Source organism: Cotesia glomerata, linkage group LG2, assembly GCF_020080835.1.
Source record: "Cotesia glomerata isolate CgM1 linkage group LG2, MPM_Cglom_v2.3, whole genome shotgun sequence".
NCBI lineage: Eukaryota > Metazoa > Arthropoda > Insecta > Hymenoptera > Braconidae > Cotesia > Cotesia glomerata.
The window spans coordinates 183,557-199,505 of record NC_058159.1 but is presented as its reverse complement, the minus strand read 5'-3'; the positions used below and the strand labels follow the sequence as shown (position 1 = coordinate 199,505).

At 30.6% G+C, this 15,949-nt stretch overlaps 4 protein-coding genes across 9 annotated transcripts; 2 read left to right on the top strand and 2 right to left on the bottom strand.

Annotated features, from left to right (window-relative positions):
- Window positions 1–1,242: 1,242 nt before the first annotated feature.
- Window positions 1,243–10,125, bottom strand: LOC123259854 (histone-lysine N-methyltransferase, H3 lysine-79 specific). 5 transcript variants are annotated; one of them, XM_044720607.1, is made up of 12 exons: window positions 8,927–10,124; window positions 8,489–8,668; window positions 8,068–8,394; window positions 7,715–7,982; window positions 6,908–7,643; window positions 6,336–6,816; window positions 5,853–6,201; window positions 4,943–5,702; window positions 4,622–4,852; window positions 4,291–4,538; window positions 2,786–3,056; window positions 1,243–2,749 (listed from the first exon to the last, which is right to left on the bottom strand). In XM_044720607.1, exons 1-12 carry the CDS (start codon window positions 9,002–9,004, stop codon window positions 2,512–2,514), a joined length of 4,167 nt encoding a protein of 1,388 aa, XP_044576542.1. In that variant the 5' UTR covers window positions 9,005–10,124; the 3' UTR covers window positions 1,243–2,511. The 5 variants fall into 5 exon arrangements, 4 of the variants coding, with proteins under 4 accessions (XP_044576542.1, XP_044576540.1, XP_044576543.1 ...); XR_006508330.1 differs by lacking the exon at window positions 1,243–2,749 and adding an exon at window positions 3,599–3,759 and having other exon boundaries at window positions 2,763–3,056; window positions 8,927–10,125; XM_044720605.1 differs by having other exon boundaries at window positions 1,243–3,056.
- Window positions 10,126–10,687: 562 nt separating this feature from the next.
- On the top strand, window positions 10,688–11,502 carry LOC123259858 (39S ribosomal protein L17, mitochondrial). The gene is made up of 3 exons (XM_044720625.1): window positions 10,688–10,951; window positions 11,023–11,236; window positions 11,307–11,502. Exons 1-3 carry the CDS (start codon window positions 10,757–10,759, stop codon window positions 11,438–11,440), a joined length of 543 nt encoding a protein of 180 aa, XP_044576560.1. The 5' UTR covers window positions 10,688–10,756; the 3' UTR covers window positions 11,441–11,502.
- Window position 11,503: 1 nt separating this feature from the next.
- On the bottom strand, window positions 11,504–13,477 carry LOC123259856 (2-oxoisovalerate dehydrogenase subunit alpha, mitochondrial). The gene is made up of 7 exons (XM_044720622.1): window positions 13,314–13,477; window positions 13,086–13,250; window positions 12,649–13,006; window positions 12,275–12,419; window positions 12,011–12,214; window positions 11,684–11,947; window positions 11,504–11,606 (listed from the first exon to the last, which is right to left on the bottom strand). Exons 1-7 carry the CDS (start codon window positions 13,365–13,367, stop codon window positions 11,528–11,530), a joined length of 1,269 nt encoding a protein of 422 aa, XP_044576557.1. The 5' UTR covers window positions 13,368–13,477; the 3' UTR covers window positions 11,504–11,527.
- A 612-nt stretch (window positions 13,478–14,089) lies between these two features.
- On the top strand, window positions 14,090–15,946 carry LOC123259857 (interferon-inducible double-stranded RNA-dependent protein kinase activator A homolog B-like). 2 transcript variants are annotated; one of them, XM_044720624.1, is made up of 3 exons: window positions 14,090–14,331; window positions 14,411–14,753; window positions 14,983–15,946. In XM_044720624.1, the coding sequence occupies exons 2-3, from the start codon at window positions 14,415–14,417 to the stop codon at window positions 15,703–15,705; spliced, it is 1,062 nt and encodes a 353-aa protein (XP_044576559.1). In that variant the 5' UTR covers window positions 14,090–14,331; window positions 14,411–14,414; the 3' UTR covers window positions 15,706–15,946. The 2 variants fall into 2 exon arrangements, with proteins under 2 accessions (XP_044576559.1, XP_044576558.1); XM_044720623.1 differs by having other exon boundaries at window positions 14,091–14,334.
- The last annotated feature ends 3 nt before the right edge of the window (window positions 15,947–15,949 follow it).

Below are 15,949 nucleotides of genomic sequence, written 5' to 3'. Positions count from 1 at the left end.
CTACTGCTACTGCTACTGCTACTGCTACTGGTACAACTTCTCTCTACCTGCTCAACACTAATGCTATTTAATCATCGATGCTTACCTTATTTACACGCCCTCGGCCCTACTCCGGCACTCCGGCTTGCGATGGACCATCTAATCGGTAACTACACACAATTGATTATTGTTTCAACACGGAGAGCTAAATCTCCGGAAAGTTTCCTTTAAATTAATAAAATTATCTGAATTGTTGGTTATTGTTTTGTTAAAAAACTAAAATCTAATTAACAAACTCGACAATTGGTCTTACAGAACATTTAAAGTATCTGTAAATGTAAAGACAACGATGGAGAATGCAGATGCGTAAATTTAAATCCCTTTTAAATGAGTATTTAAAATCCCTTGGTAGTATAACTTGTAATTTAAAGTTTAGTTTATGTATGTTCTCATTGAATTTAATGAGTGTACGCTCGACGATTTATTTAACTTTTTTTAAACAACTCAGATAAATAAAACAGCTTGCGCATACACTCTCTACAATGCGTACGTAACACCAGCTCTCATTAGAAAACTTTTCATTTTTTATTTTAGTTTTTTTGTTAGTCGGTTTTTTTTACCACTGTTCCCTCACACTTAAAAAATAAAAATAATAATTAAAAAATATGACACAAATATCAAGTGTATACCGGGTAAAAAGTTTAGAGGCCCACTTAAGCTATTTTAAACCAAGCTAGACATTCAATGCTGATAAGGTACTAAAAATTATTTTTTTCTACCAATTATTAATGGATAGGATTTAAATGGAAGAGAAAAATAAAACACATTTTAGTTGCTTATTATAAAACCTTAGTATTAAAATATTCCAATAAAACAATAAATAATAATGATTAATAATAATCATAATAACCATAATAATTAATAATAATAAAATGAATTAATAGAAGATTCGGCAGTGGAACATGCTAAAGTTGGCAGGTGCCTACATCACAATTATTATTTAATATGTATTAATTATTAAATTTATAAGAGATTATTCGCTGATTACATATCAAACAATATAATTACAGTTTTACACACGTTATTTTATTAACGTTAATTTACGCTACTCTATCAGCGAATTAATCCAATCTCTCACATTTATTATTTTGTTTTTTATACATACATCTATATTACTTCCATACTTGACATTTACACATCATAAATTGTACCTGATACAAACAGAGTTTTCGGTATTGTAGAATTAAAACTACTGTACACTAAAATGTTTTTTTTTTTTTTTTTTTTTTTTTTTCATTTATTGTATATCTGCATTGTTTTTTGCATATACTTTGTTTATCATGTTATTTTTATTATATTTTTTTTTTCATTCGCTGAGAGATCAAGTTTAAACCCTACACCTCATTTTCCTAATTAAATTTACTTTCCAAGATGTTATTATCATTATTTTGATCTTGGACACTCGGGATGCTCTTGTAAAAGATAATTACGAGGATGACGACGACGACGACGATGATGATGATAATTATAATAATAATAATAATAAATAAATATATTGTTGGCTAAGAACATACTGCAATGATAATGTTGTAGTATGCGCAACAGCTATGAACACTTGAGCTTTTGACGAACACACAGTGGCTTGGTAATGTTGTTTACCACCTATCATTGCTTCAGTCTCTCTAATCCCGGTTAAATCCAAGAGTGAACAAGCGCACGTATACATATATTGATAACTAGATGTTCATCACTGACAAATTCACATTACTTTAATGTTCATCACATACCCATTTTTTTCCTCCACTGCTTTAATTTTTTTTTTTATTTTTTTGTTTGTAATTTTAATTTTATCCGATTATTAATTTTCACAATTTATTTCCAATTTTCAGGCTACAGTACTCACCAATTTTCTAAAGAAAAAAAAAAAAACTTAGTCTATTAAAATCAAAAAAAGTAATTACACATAAAAAAAAAAAAAAGTAAATAGTACACTATAAAGTATAACATTTCAAACATTCGTTAGGGTAAAATAATAATAATGAAAATGTTTTAATAATAATAACTATTATACCTAAATTATTGTCCCTCTTAAAGAAAAAAAAAAAAAAAAAAACCTTCACACTAAAACAACATACAAATTTCCCTATCAATTTTTTTACCTAATAAGTCTTATGATTTTGACATAATTAATACTAACTAAAATTTTGGTAGTACAAAGTAGCAGTACTAATTTTTTTTTTTTTAATTTCACTTTACATTATTATAATGTGTAATTAATAGTCAATAGTAATAATAATGATAAACAACGCACATGTCACATTTACTCTCTCATTCTCAAATATGCAAAATGTTATAAAAAAAAGAAAAAACAAAACAAAAACAAAAAGTCTATCACTATAAATTTGGCCAAAAAACTTGTCCGATATTACAAATTTGTTTTTTTTTTTTTTTTTAAAGTTTTTTTTAAGTTTTTTCAATAGTTTTTATACAAACGATTATTATTGTTACGAAACATGATTGATTATGAAATTATTATGATTGTTCGCCATTAGAGGGCCAATTACCGGAATTATTCCAGTCCCAATCTTTGCCTTTAGGTCGAAATTTACTTGTACTACCGGAATTATTCCAATCGCGGTGAAAAAACTTTTTTTTAAAATGATGCTGCCTTTCGGGATCCGACTGTCGCTGATATTTAAGCGGTACCGACGATGAATTGTTATTGTTATTATTGTTACTGTTATTACTATTACTGTTATTGTTATTGTTGTTGTTGTTGTTGTTGTTGTTGTTGTTGTTGCTGCTGCTGTTATTGTTGCTACTATTACTCGGTGCGGTACAATTATTTGGCGGCCGTGGACTAGTCGGAGATGGTGTTCGCGGTGGACCGAGTGCTTCATCCGGTGAAGGTGCTACTCGAGGTGGTCCAATAACTGCGCTATCTGATCCTAATCCACTGTCTGGACTTGTGTTGACGCCTTCCGTAGACCTCCGTCGTTTGTCAAGCTCTGTTGAGGCAAATGCAACTAGTCTATCGAAACCCGAACTAATGCGATCTTGCCAGTCTGCTTCACCATCTGTAATATCAACTTATATTTATCAGAATCACTTGAAATATTAATACATTATTTTATAAATAACAACTAAATTTCTATCAATAACATATCTTCATTAAAATAAGCCATTTCCCGATATTAAATTAAGACAATTATAAAAATAAACACTTACATGCATACGTTCTACTTTTTATAAATTTGAAATAAATAAAATATAATAATAATAATAATAAATAGATAGATAGAATAATATAAAGATATTACTGTCTACTCGGCATTGTTATAAACGGCAGTCAGGCTACCTTTGGCTTTTATTTATTTCGCCATTTAAAATCCAATAAATATTTAATATCATTTCAGTTGCTTGCTATTGCAATTATTGGCTTATTTTCATGGAAATATGCAACTGATAGTAACCATGAAATGCCTTAATGAATGATAAATGTACAATAAATTTTCATTCATTTATTTATTTGTCTATTGACTTTAAAGAATAGTGAAATGATTTGGAATAAAAGTTATTACAAACAAAAATTTGGAAGAACCCCTTTGGGAAAACTCACCAAGAGACCGCGAACCAACCCAAAGGCAGCCATACTTTTCTCATATTTTTCTTTCTCCCTCTGATCGTCTCAATCTCTAATAAAACACAAGCCTTGAGGGAATTTTTGAAGAGAGAGATTGAGTATGTGACAGAGCTAACCAACAAACAGCTACAGTGCATCTAACAAATACAACCAACAATAACAAAAAAAAAAATCAAAATTATAAATGAAGAAATCACATACCAACTCCGTCAAATAAAAGTATGGACGTAGAGATTTAAAAAAAAAAAAAAATAATAACAATCATGATAATAAAAAAAAAAAACCATAGAATATTCATATCCAAAGCCAAGAGTTAATCAATTCAAAATAATTAATAAATAAAAAAATAATTTAGATGGATGCAAAGTAATAAATTAAAAAAATAAGTAGAATTGTCTTTTTTTTTTTCGTTTTTTTTTTTTTTTCGTTTTTTAAGAAAGATTAAATAATTAAATAATAATAAAGCTAATTTGAAAGAAGGAAAATAAAGCAGGACGCACGCATCTAAAATAAAGCTAACACAAATTATAATAATAATAATAATAATAATAATAATAATAATAATAATAATAATAATAATGATAATGTATTATTAAACAATATAATGACCGGGTTATAATTTGATATTTAAATGTTAATTGATAGAGAATTGATACATAATTACTTACCTTCATCTATTATCCCACTGGGCTGTCTCTGCGTAGTCATGTGTGGTTCATCAACTAGCGGTGTTGAGGTATTAGAATGTGGTTCAATAAGAGGACTCAGAGGTGCTCCACTTGTGCTCACCGATGAGACATTAGTCTCTATTTTAACTAAAGACACTGCTGATTGTGATTGTAGAGGCGAGAGCACACTACCATCATTACTGCCGTGGCTGTTGCTACTGTTTACGTAACGTGGATACGGTTGATATCTAATTACCAAACAATTATAAATTATTAACCGGGATCTACATAACTAAACGATCATTTAAATATATTGAATATCATAAATTACCTTCGATTGTTTGAAGATTCATTTTTGTCGCTGTGATTATTTATTATTCGTGCATGAAGCGATGCTGCAAGACCTTCCACAGGCTGTAAATCATCATTTGACGCTGATGACTGAGATGGATGAGATACCGTAGTATGTTGAGTTTGTTTTATTAACTGCGTTGAATTATCACCAAAATATGATTCATGGTAAGGTTTCAAGTCTGCTCGCGGTAATTGAACCGGTGTATATCTGAAGGCAATTATTATTATTATTAAAATATAGAATAATTTAATAAATAATATACTTGAATATTTATTAATTTATTTTTTCAATTTTTACCTTTGGGATTGAGAAGCAGGCGTAAATAAAACAGAAGAACGTGAAGTTGATGTAGTTGAAGTTGATGCAGAAGCCGAACAATTTGGTGCATAACTAGCAACGTGCGCCAAAGTAGCAAGACCTGTTTCACCTTCTGCACTAGCAGGTCTACTAATAGGGGAATAAACTGTTTCGGGTCTTATCATTGCACTCATATCCACTGCCGCGTTAATAATCGATTGGTTAGATATTTCAAGCGTTCGTTCAATCTCACCGCTCACGAGATCACCGATTGTTCTTGTACCGAGTAATCCAGTACTCGTACCGGTCGATGGAATACGATTGTCATTATTACCACTACAACTATTATTATTATTATTATTATTATTAGTAATATGATTATTATTAACATTATTATTATTATTATTATTATGAGTTAGCTGCCGTGAATCTGGTGCTGACGATGATCTATCGGGCTGTACTAAATGACACGTAAGGCGTTCTTGCGACAAATGTCGACGTAGCGCTAATTTTGCTGGTGAAACTTGAGTATAATCGGGTGTTGATACATTTGGCGGTATACTACTCGTACGTTTACGATCAAAGTCACTGGATTGAGGTGACTGTTGTTGTTGTTGTTGTTGTTGATGCTGAGTTTGTAACTGATAAGAATGGGGCTGTTGCTGTTGCTGCTGTTTATTTCTATTCTGTTGGTCTTCATTTAATACACTGGTAATGATACTCTTTAGGCGGTCCTCAAAATTATTAACTCTTGGTGGTTCTTGAACACGATTAATAACATCTCGTGAATTACCTTGTAATTGAGCAACACCCGACGTTGATGAAAAGTTTACGTTTGCTTGTGGTAATTTAACTCTACCACTACTGCTATTATTATTGTTATTATTATTATTATTAATATTTATATTACCACTGTTGTTGTTGTTAATATTGTTGTTGTTAATATTTGATGTACCACCAGAAGAATTGAGTCTGTTAGGTATACGGCCAGCTTCTATCTGACGACCAGTTTCTAAAATTTTTTGTGCTAAAATTTCCGGATTGTTTTCTTGTATTTTACCGATATCCGGTACATCAGGCCACTCCTGAGACCTTGAACGTCCTTCACGGGTTTTACGTGGACTCTTTCCGTTCTGCTGTGAATGATGATGTAAATTTTTATTAGCAACAGCATCACGATGCTGTTGGGCTATCGCTACTGCTTGTTTATCACTGGCTGTACGTTCTAATTGATTTAATTCGTGCTCTAATTTTGATACCTAATAAATAATTATTAAATAAAATTATTAATTATTAATAATAATTAATTATTTATATTTAATTTACTATTTATTAAGAAAATTTTGAATTTGAATTTTTTTATACTATCTATTATTATTATTATTATAATTACCTGAGAATGTAATTTTTTTCTCTGCGATAACGTTGCAGATATCTCTTTGAGTATATACTCTGGTGTAAGTACCGGAGGAGGATTTGAAATATTATTAGCATTATCATGACTACTGCTGTTGTTGTACTTATCATGAAGCTCTTGATGCCTGAGCGTTGCCAATCGCGTTTGTTCAGTCTCCATTGACGACACTTGAGCTTGTAATTTACTGGCTTTCGCTTGCAGTTGTTTATGCCTCAGTACGATTTCTTTAGCTTTTGCAAGCAAATCACCCGGTGAAGTGGCATTAATACCCAATTCTGTCATTCTTGCTTTTAATAATGCCACACTGTCATCAATCAATACCTTTATTTGTTTTTCTAATTGCGCTGCACGTGACTGTAATTTTGAATTACGTTCACGCTCCTTAGTCAGCTCGTCATTTACCGAGTCTTTGTATGCAGGCGTCCTTAATGAATCCAACATTGCCATAAATTGGTCCCTATATAATTTAAAAAAAAAAAAAAAAAAAAAAAAAAAAACAATTATATAACATCAATTGCCATAAAAATAATTTTTGAAATGATATTCACCTGTAATGATCGAGAAGAATTTGCAGTGCATAGGGAGTTGCAGCCGGTGCTGGAGGTATGCTAAGCTCTTCATGTACAGTTGTGGTATTAGCTTGCAATGACAATGACAACGAGGAAAGATGTTGCTCAACAGTACCAGGAGCTGGAGGTAGCTTTTTACCAATAGCTTGTGGTGATGTACTCAACAGTGTTTGACTGTGTAACAAATCTAGTCCAGAGATATTGATAGCTTTTTTGGTTTTAGCTTTCTTGACAGCTCCTCTACCTCGTTGTCTACCTCTTGTTGCTCGTGTGATACTACCAGTACTATTACTATTATTATTGGTAATATTACTAATATTATTAGCACCAGCACCGGTTTTTCTATTCAATTTTCTACGCATTTTCGAGGGTTGACGCCGTGTTTTAGTATCGTCCATATCTGAATCACTATTTGTACCAATTAATTCAGAATTATTAGGACTTTCAAGCTGCCGTGATAAATCTCTTTTAGCTCTATCTCCTCGCTCAGCTCTACTTGATATTCTACTACTACTATTGCTGGCAGTGTTACTTATCACAGAATCAGAGTTTTCAAGGTCTGGTCCGCCCATTCTATTGTTTTTAAGACGAAGAAAATAACGTTCTAATTTTGTTCGATCGATTACATGGAGGTAGTAAGATACTGGTTTCCCAGTCCAAGAGACAGATCCCTTTAAAGGTGTCATCTCCGAAACATGCATTATTGTTCCAATATCTTAAAAAAAAATTATTATTTTTAAAATGATAAATATTTATTATTATTATTATTATTTTCAAAATTCTTACCACTGAGATTTCGGTCTGTAATACGAAAATTTAACGGACAAAATGATTTAGATGATACAATTCGCGCTCCATCTCGTAAATCAGCAAAACGTTCTTTCAATTGATGATCTACCGTTGGACCGAATGCAAAATTATTTACAAAAACTATAGTTGCACTAGTAATACTCTCACGGTTTTCATCAGCTAAGAAATCCCCTTTTACTAAGCGATACTCTCCGCATCTTTTTCCGTACCAACTTAACCATTTTCGAAAATTCACTTCCATGCTCTGAAAAATAAAAAAAAAAAAAAATTAATATAAACAAATATTTAATAAATAAGTTTGAAATAAAAAATTAAAATATGATAATAACCTGCGCATAACGTGAAGGCACTTCAGCTTTTTCAACACCCAATGAAATTTTACAATAAGTCGCTGCAGCCATTTGTAAAACAACTTGACCAACACCAGACCCAAGGTCAATAAAAATATCATCCTCAGTGACGTCTATTTGGTCAATCATTTGACAAACAAGCTCGTAACTAGTTTCACCGTAAACTTCTGGGGAAAATGGTTCATATTGGTTCAATTTATCCGGCTCAACTACCGCCTGATTGTATGTTTGCTGTAATATGTGTCGAAGTAATCCTCTGCTAGGTCGTTTATTTAATCTCATTGATGGTAAACTCGTTCCTTTTTCCTAAATTAAATAATATTATTTGTATTAAAATTATTTACTTTTTTTTTTTTTTTTTCATTTATTTTCTTGCAAATTTTAATTTTTTCAAACGTACCAATTGCACTAGGCTGTCGATAGCTCGATTAAAACGATCACATAAACCCTTCATACTATCATAATCTCTGGTGTCATAATTTTGGAGAATATTATTCTCCAGTGGTAATTTTAGGTCCGGTAGATCATCACAGACCCATCTCATCGTTTCGACAACATCAATGGCTCCATCGTGACGATCCTGATAAACAATAATATTATTTTTTAATAAAAATATTTATTTATTAATTAATTAATATAATGATAATGTGATAAATAAACTGATAAGAAAATGAATTATTAATTGAAATGAGAACATGGATAAGTCATGTATGTCATTGGTATCAATGACATTTATTATGCGCTATACACAATGAAAATAACAATAATGATAATAAATAATGATGATAATAATAGATGATTGTTATTTCTAATATAAATATTAAAAAAATAAACTCACGGCGCCTGATCCAGAAGTGAGTGGCCACTGATAAACGATGGGCTCCGCTCCCGCTGGTGAGTGTAATCGCAACTCCATGATAATACTTCGAGGCACTGTGTTGTAATATTAATTTTCATGTAGAGTAACTTGGATTAAAAGACATAAAACTTTAAATGGTGGTGTTGTGACGTAATCCTAAGCAACAATATAATTATAAATGTCGGTTGTTCACTAGGATGCCACAACCACGTAGACGACGCTCGCGGACCCCCCCCGCTCGGCGATCGCTTTCCCCAACATCAAGCAGGAGTATGTAGTATGTAGCAGCAATATAGTAACACTTAATATATGTGAGAAAAAGACAGAGCAAAGTTGTGTGGCTCACCTGACTCTCAGTGTCCAAATTCTTCTCAAGTTTAATTACTAAAAATTGGATTTATTTTATAAACTATCGGTTTAATATATATTCCAGGGGGTAGGCCACACAACACAATAATAAAACAATATAAACAATTAAAAATATTAAGTACAACACCAAGTTTTAATGTCGAAAAACACCAGCAGAGGTTTTACTTTAGGGGGGGGATGACGACATCAAAACATGGCGTCATGCCTCTTTTCTGCCTGCGCCTCTCTATCCTCTTTCTCACTCTGAGTCACGTACTCACCTCTATTCTCTTGTCCGTTCTATTTCGTTACCATCTCCAACTCTACCACTCTATACTTATACCTTGTTCTTTATTCTTATTTCCTTTTGCTCGTCCAAATGTCCAGTTTTGCGCATGCGTCATAATATTATCTGCCAGCCATTGAACCTGCTGTGGCTGTTTTCGCTGTTGCTGCAGTTGCTGCTGCTCTTACCATCTTGTATCATACACTGTCCTCTGTATACACTGCCTTTACACTGCTACACTCAACATTTATTATTTTAAAGTGTGTTCAAGTGCCGTAAACCCACTCTACCATACAATCATACAATGTGTATGCGTCATGATACTCTTCTTCTATTCCCTTCTACTATACTATACTCGTTTAATCAACCTACATGTGCCTTCTGCTTGCTTTTGCCTACTACATATTCCCACCACTCGCAATATTTTTTTGCTTATATAAATTTTTTTTAAACTCCAAATACTTGTAAAGTAGCACAGGTGTTTATATGTTTATACACATATGCCCATTTTTATGTCTTTTTATGTTTTATACTACTCTTATTATATATTTCTATTAATAATAAATGTTACTTTTTTTTTTTTTTTTTTTTTATTATTTAACAATTTAATAGATTTTACCGTTACCTTGGAGTCAATGGACATCTTATACTTGTCAAAAGAATAAATAAAATAAATAGCTTCCGTATACGTGACTAAATGGACATTGTCAATGTTATTTCCGAAGTAAAACAACGGTTTTCATACATGTATTTTTTTGACTTATCATTGTCATCAAGTCACGTAGTCAAGTGACCCAAGAAAAATTTTTATTTAACTTTACTTATCGCCAATTTTTTTACCATTAAAAATATAAATAATAAAAACTATATGTATACTAAATTAAACCAACAGACAATTATTATTGTTCATTATCACATTTACCTTTATATATTTGGATAATAATTGATTTTTAAAAATATAAATAATGAGAAATAAATAAATAAGTAGAGATTTGTTTGAAAAGTATTCCAATCGCGCAATGCCCGATGGGAAACGTGTCAAGAGGCGCCGCGCGCTACTGGTGTATAATTTAAAATAAAAATTACAGATGGCTCCACAGATGAATTATCTACTCCGATACTGACTTAAATAAATTTATAACCTTTTAATTTTAATAAATGCACAATATATAAAAATGAATCAAGCTAAAGTTACTAATTTAGTATCTCGATTAAATTATAAAGTACAAGATAAAAGAAGGCTCAAATCGTTCGATGGTCCTGAAGGTAGAGTAAGGAAAATACAAAAAACACTCACTGCTCTTTTAAAGTATGAACGAATTGAATTGTACTATAATCGCGCTGATGAAGTCAGAGGCTACGCTGACCGGGTAAGTATAAATATTATAAATATTATTAATTTAATTTATTTATTTATTGGGTTGGTTATTTAATTGTTTAGCTTATATCAGAAGCTATACGTCATGGACCAAGTCATGCAGAGACAATGGAAATGGCCGATTATTGGATCCTAGAAAAGCAGTACGTTCACAAGTTGTTCAAAGTTTTAGTACCAAGGTACTCTGAATATTCAGGAACGTCATTTACTAAAATGCATAGGCTGCCTAAAGTATGGCCTGATGCCACACATTGGAATTCTGTTCTTGAATTAAAAGGTTTGTTAAGCTATTTAATTTTTGAATCTCACTAGATTATAATTATATATTTTACACTTTGTATTTTCAGATAATCCTTTTCCGCGTCTAGACCAAATGAATCCGTTTCAGAGAAAATTAATTCACAATGTTTTGCTGGATGAAGCTAGAAAAGAATTCAGAATAAATAAATACAAAGAGTTTGCTGATAATCTTACTAATTAAATAGCTCGTAATTTCTGTTATCAAAAATTTTTTATTAATAAATTCAATTATTTGTTGAATTTTAAGTTTAAGAAGTATTTTATTAAATCATTTTGGTTGAAAATCATTGAGCGGGTAATGTTCACCGTACTCCTTTAAATGTTCTTCCATTGTTAGCATTTGTTTCCTAAAATTATTTTAAATTAAATTAAAAAAAAAAAAAAAACGTAGTTTAAATTAAATGAAAATAATTTAATCAATTACTCAATGTGAGGTGGCATGTCCTGATAAACATCTGAGAACAATTCTTTCCAGTGAGGCTTTGATTTTTTTTCAGCGATAGCAAACTCTGTCATAAATTCTTTAAGCGTTGATTTATGAAGCTCTGATTCTTTTTCATCGTCCCACAGTCCAATAATATTTAAATACTCCCGAAATCTCAGAATAGGTGAATATTGATTCCATTTATTTATTTCCTCGATTGGTCGATAAGCTGTACTGTCGTCTGACGTACTGTGATGACTTATACTATTTAAAATAACAAAAAATTAAAATTATACTCACAGCAAGAAAAAAATTTTAAATAATTACCGATAAGTCATGGCTTCTATTAAAACGGGCTTTTTATTAGTAATACAATAATCCCTTGCAACTTTTGTAGCGTGATGCATTGCGAGTATGTCATTACCATCAACTCGGACTGTATGAATTCCGTAGCCTGGCCCACGAGCTGCTATTCCATCACCACGGTACTGTTCATTTGCTGGAGTCGATATTGCGTATCCATTATTACGGCTAAAATTTAAAAATAATTAATAATTATATTATTAATTATTAAATAGTTATATTTAGTACCATATAAAAATAATTGGACAGTCTAGAGTGGCAGCAAAGTTAAAAGCTGGATGGGCATCCCCTTCACTGGCTCCTCCTTCACCAAAGTAACAAACGACACAAGCATCACGATTATTCAATTTAAGTGCGTAAGCTGCTCCTGATGCTAAATATAATTTATTTTAATTTTTTAATTATAAAAATATCAGTAAACGAAAAGAACAAGATGACACTGAATATCATTTCAGATTATACTGAGTAAAAAAAAATTTCAAACAGTAGCTAGTATAATCCAGATTACAATGAGTATAATCCAGATATCACGCAGTATAATCTAGGATGATATCCAGTGTCATCTTGTTCTTTCCGTGTAGGTAGTCATTTAAAAAAAATACCTTGGGGCATTTGTGTTGTGAGAGGCGATGAAATAGTTGTAAAATTTAATTCTTTAGAGCCATAGTGTATGGGCATTTGTCTTCCTTTACCAGGATCTTCACAATTGCTGTAACATTGATTTATAAATTGAGGATATCGATACCCACGCCACATTAACACTCCGGCTTCGCGATACTGCCCGTATACAATGTCATCCAATGTAAGAGCAGAAGCAGATCCAATCTGTATTGCTTCTTCTCCGGTGTTTGTCATGTAAAATGAAATTCGTCCTTGCCTTTGAGATTCATATAAAATTTTATCCATTACCGAAATTCGTATCATGTCTCGGTACATTTTTAGCAATTTATTTTGATCCAGCTGGATCACATATGTGACGTTGAAAAAAATTTATATAAATAAATGGATAAGTTACTTTTGTAAAAAAATAAATAAATACCTTAATCGGATAGTCTTGGTAATCATTTTTAATTGAACCAGATAAAATTCTATAAATTGGAATCGTTTCAAAATTTTCAGAGTTTATAAACTTGAGATCGTTTGTATATTTCGACTTAATTCCAATAAATTGCGGCTCTGATACCACAACACTTAGTTGTCTTTTCTAAAACCAAAAAAAATCTTTTAAATCAAGTTATTTATTAATTGTAAAATGAAGTAAACTTACAAATATTTTTAGTTGTGAAAATTTAAATATTGTAAAACGATTAAATGACATCATTAGTAATTAATTTACGTTAAACACTTGGCCAATAGTTTTGTACACAACTCACTGGTGAAGTAACTGATAAGATTTATTTTATCGCTGGTACATTAACACGAGAATTCATTAAAAAACTTAAGAAACTGTACTAATAATAATAATAATAATTATAATAATACATATACTTAAAATACATTTAATCTTTCTGATTAATTACTTATTCATGCAAGCTTTGACTAAAACGAGTTCTTACGTATATCATATGTATACAAATGATTTTAATATAATAATTTAATATTAAAAAACAATATAAATATATAATTTATTAATTTAAATAATATCTAATTAGTAAAAAAAATTATTTTTGAAACGTGTAGCAAAATTTTATATCTGTCAATTTTTATTGAATGCAAGTATTATTTCATTTAAACAATTGTAGACTTACTTGATTTTTAATTTTTATAAAATCTTTATTACTAGCAAAAGTAAATATTTTATATTTTTATTTGATATGTAATAAAAAAAAAAAAAATTACTAATTTTTGATAAATTATTTTTAATTTAAATATTACCGCTGGTAAATTGAAAAGAAAACATTATTATTTCGACGACATAATCCATCTGTGGGGCCATCTACAAATTTTAATACAAACTATAGACTGGCGGCAGCGCTTCGGTCTTGACAGATTTCCATCGCGCATTGCATGATTAGAATATAACCTTCCTCTGTGTATCATCTTAACTCCGTTGATCACTTGTAAATAACTAAATTTTTATATTATTTATATTTTATATTAATATATTAATATTATTATTAATTCTTGTAAACCTGCAAGTGCCTGTAAAAACTTTTGTCAAGTCAGAAGATTCAATTACCTTTGTTATGTACTTTATAAATTCTTCTATCATCTTACACATTAGCAACGGAACCTGTTGAAATAGTATTATATATATTGTTGTGTTTATATATTCAAAGTTAAATAAGGTTAGTGTTTAATTTTATTTATCACCTATTTAAATAAAAACAAACTAGATTAATAAAATTTAATTATGTATTTTAGAATAATGAATAATAAAATAAAAACACCAGTCTCCATCTTACAAGAAATGATGGTGAAAAATGGTACAGTTCCTCATTATGAACTGATTTACGACGGCGGTGGTACTCACGAGAATACATTTACGTATCAAGTTTCATGTCAAGGTTTGGTTGCCATCGGTACTGGACGGTGTAAAAAAGATGCCAAGCATTTAGCAGCTAATAATATGTTGGAAAGAATAGCCGCTGAAAATAATTATCCAGCCTTACCTCCGATACCTGATGATAAGTCGCCGGCTAAACTAATTCCACCTCCGCGTATTTTATCTGACGAGCCATTTGTTAATGCCATTGGTGAATTGCAGGTAATTTTTATTTATGACATTTAATTTAGCTGTCACTTGACAATTTTTTAATTTTCTTTAACAAAAAAATTTGTTCTATAAAATTATTTTTCATTAATAATTTATTTATTAAAGAAAATTTAAAAAATTGTCAAGTGACAGCTAAATTTAATGTCATTTTAGTTATTTTTGTTAGATTATATTTTATTACTTTAAAGTTTATTCCGATGCTTAATTATAAAATTTACAGGATATGTGTGCTGAAGTTGGTTTACCAGACCCAATTTATGAAACAGTAGGCGATCAGGGCCCAGCTCACGCAAAAATATTTACAATTCATTGTAAAATATTTACATTGATTGAGGAAGGAACACAGACAACCAAAAAACACGCAAAACATCTAGCTGCAAGAAAAATGTATGATCGTGTTAAAAATATGGTCGAAAACACAGTAAACATTCAGAAAATTGTTAAAGCCGAATTAGAAGAACACAATGTGGATCCTGATTCGAATAACGAGATTGTTCCTGTTAACAATGATGATTTTATTGACTTTTCAAAGTTATCTTTCTATTCAAAATCAAGTCTTGGCCTAAAACTATCTGAATTTCATACAACATTGTTCACATCTAACGATGATATAACACGAGAGACTGTCATAAGTGAATTGACGCAATTTTCTGAATATTATTTGAACGATGAGACCGACAACGATGACACAGACTTTTATTCATACTTGAAGGAATTAAAAAATGTATTCAATGACGCTATCTCGCCGTTAAATATTAGTGCAGTTGTTTATTCATTTCCAACGCGCTGTGAAACAAGTACGGATTGCATAATAACAATTGTTTTGAATTCAGTACCCGAATTAGTTGAATGTGTTGTTGGTAAATCAGAAGATAAAAAATTACTACTAAGTTTGTTTGTTCGTATTACAAAAACGTTGACATTGCTTTTAATTAAATGTTAGTAATATTTGTTTAAACAAAAAAGAGGAGAGAAAGATAGTTTGCTAAAAAAAAAAAACTTTTCACATGCTACTTTTTTGCATCAAGTTTAGTTAATTGATGGTACAAACAAAGTACTACTTGTTTTGTGTCTCGCATGTAAATATTTATTCCATTATCACGTGGATTGAAACGCTCAGTCACTGATACTGTTATAATTAGCAATTATTATTTAAAATTTGAAAAAATAGCACAGTTTTAACAAAG

Bases quoted from the DNA above. Each gene is read 5' to 3' on its own strand.
- LOC123259854 (XM_044720605.1), bottom strand. From the start codon at position 9,004: ATGGAGTTGCGATTACACTCACCAGCGGGAGCGGAGCCCATCGTTTAT. The intron at 7,983-8,067 runs GTTATTATCATA...TTTATTTTTCAG, and splicing joins TGCCTTCACGTTATGCGCAG to AGCATGGAAGTGAATTTTCG. The intron at 4,853-4,942 runs GTAAAAATTGAA...AATTGCCTTCAG, and splicing joins CCTGCTTCTCAATCCCAAAG to ATATACACCGGTTCAATTAC.
- LOC123259858 (XM_044720625.1), top strand. From the start codon at position 10,757: ATGAATCAAGCTAAAGTTACTAATTTAGTATCTCGATTAAATTATAAA. The intron at 10,952-11,022 runs GTAAGTATAAAT...TTAATTGTTTAG, and splicing joins TCAGAGGCTACGCTGACCGG to CTTATATCAGAAGCTATACG. The intron at 11,237-11,306 runs GTTTGTTAAGCT...TTGTATTTTCAG, and splicing joins TTCTGTTCTTGAATTAAAAG to ATAATCCTTTTCCGCGTCTA.
- LOC123259856 (XM_044720622.1), bottom strand. From the start codon at position 13,367: ATGATGTCATTTAATCGTTTTACAATATTTAAATTTTCACAACTAAAA. The intron at 13,007-13,085 runs GTATTTATTTAT...TATGTGATCCAG, and splicing joins ACCAAGACTATCCGATTAAG to CTGGATCAAAATAAATTGCT. The intron at 11,607-11,683 runs GTAATTGATTAA...AAATAATTTTAG, and splicing joins GACATGCCACCTCACATTGA to GAAACAAATGCTAACAATGG.
- LOC123259857 (XM_044720624.1), top strand. From the start codon at position 14,415: ATGAATAATAAAATAAAAACACCAGTCTCCATCTTACAAGAAATGATG. The intron at 14,754-14,982 runs GTAATTTTTATT...TAAAATTTACAG, and splicing joins ATGCCATTGGTGAATTGCAG to GATATGTGTGCTGAAGTTGG.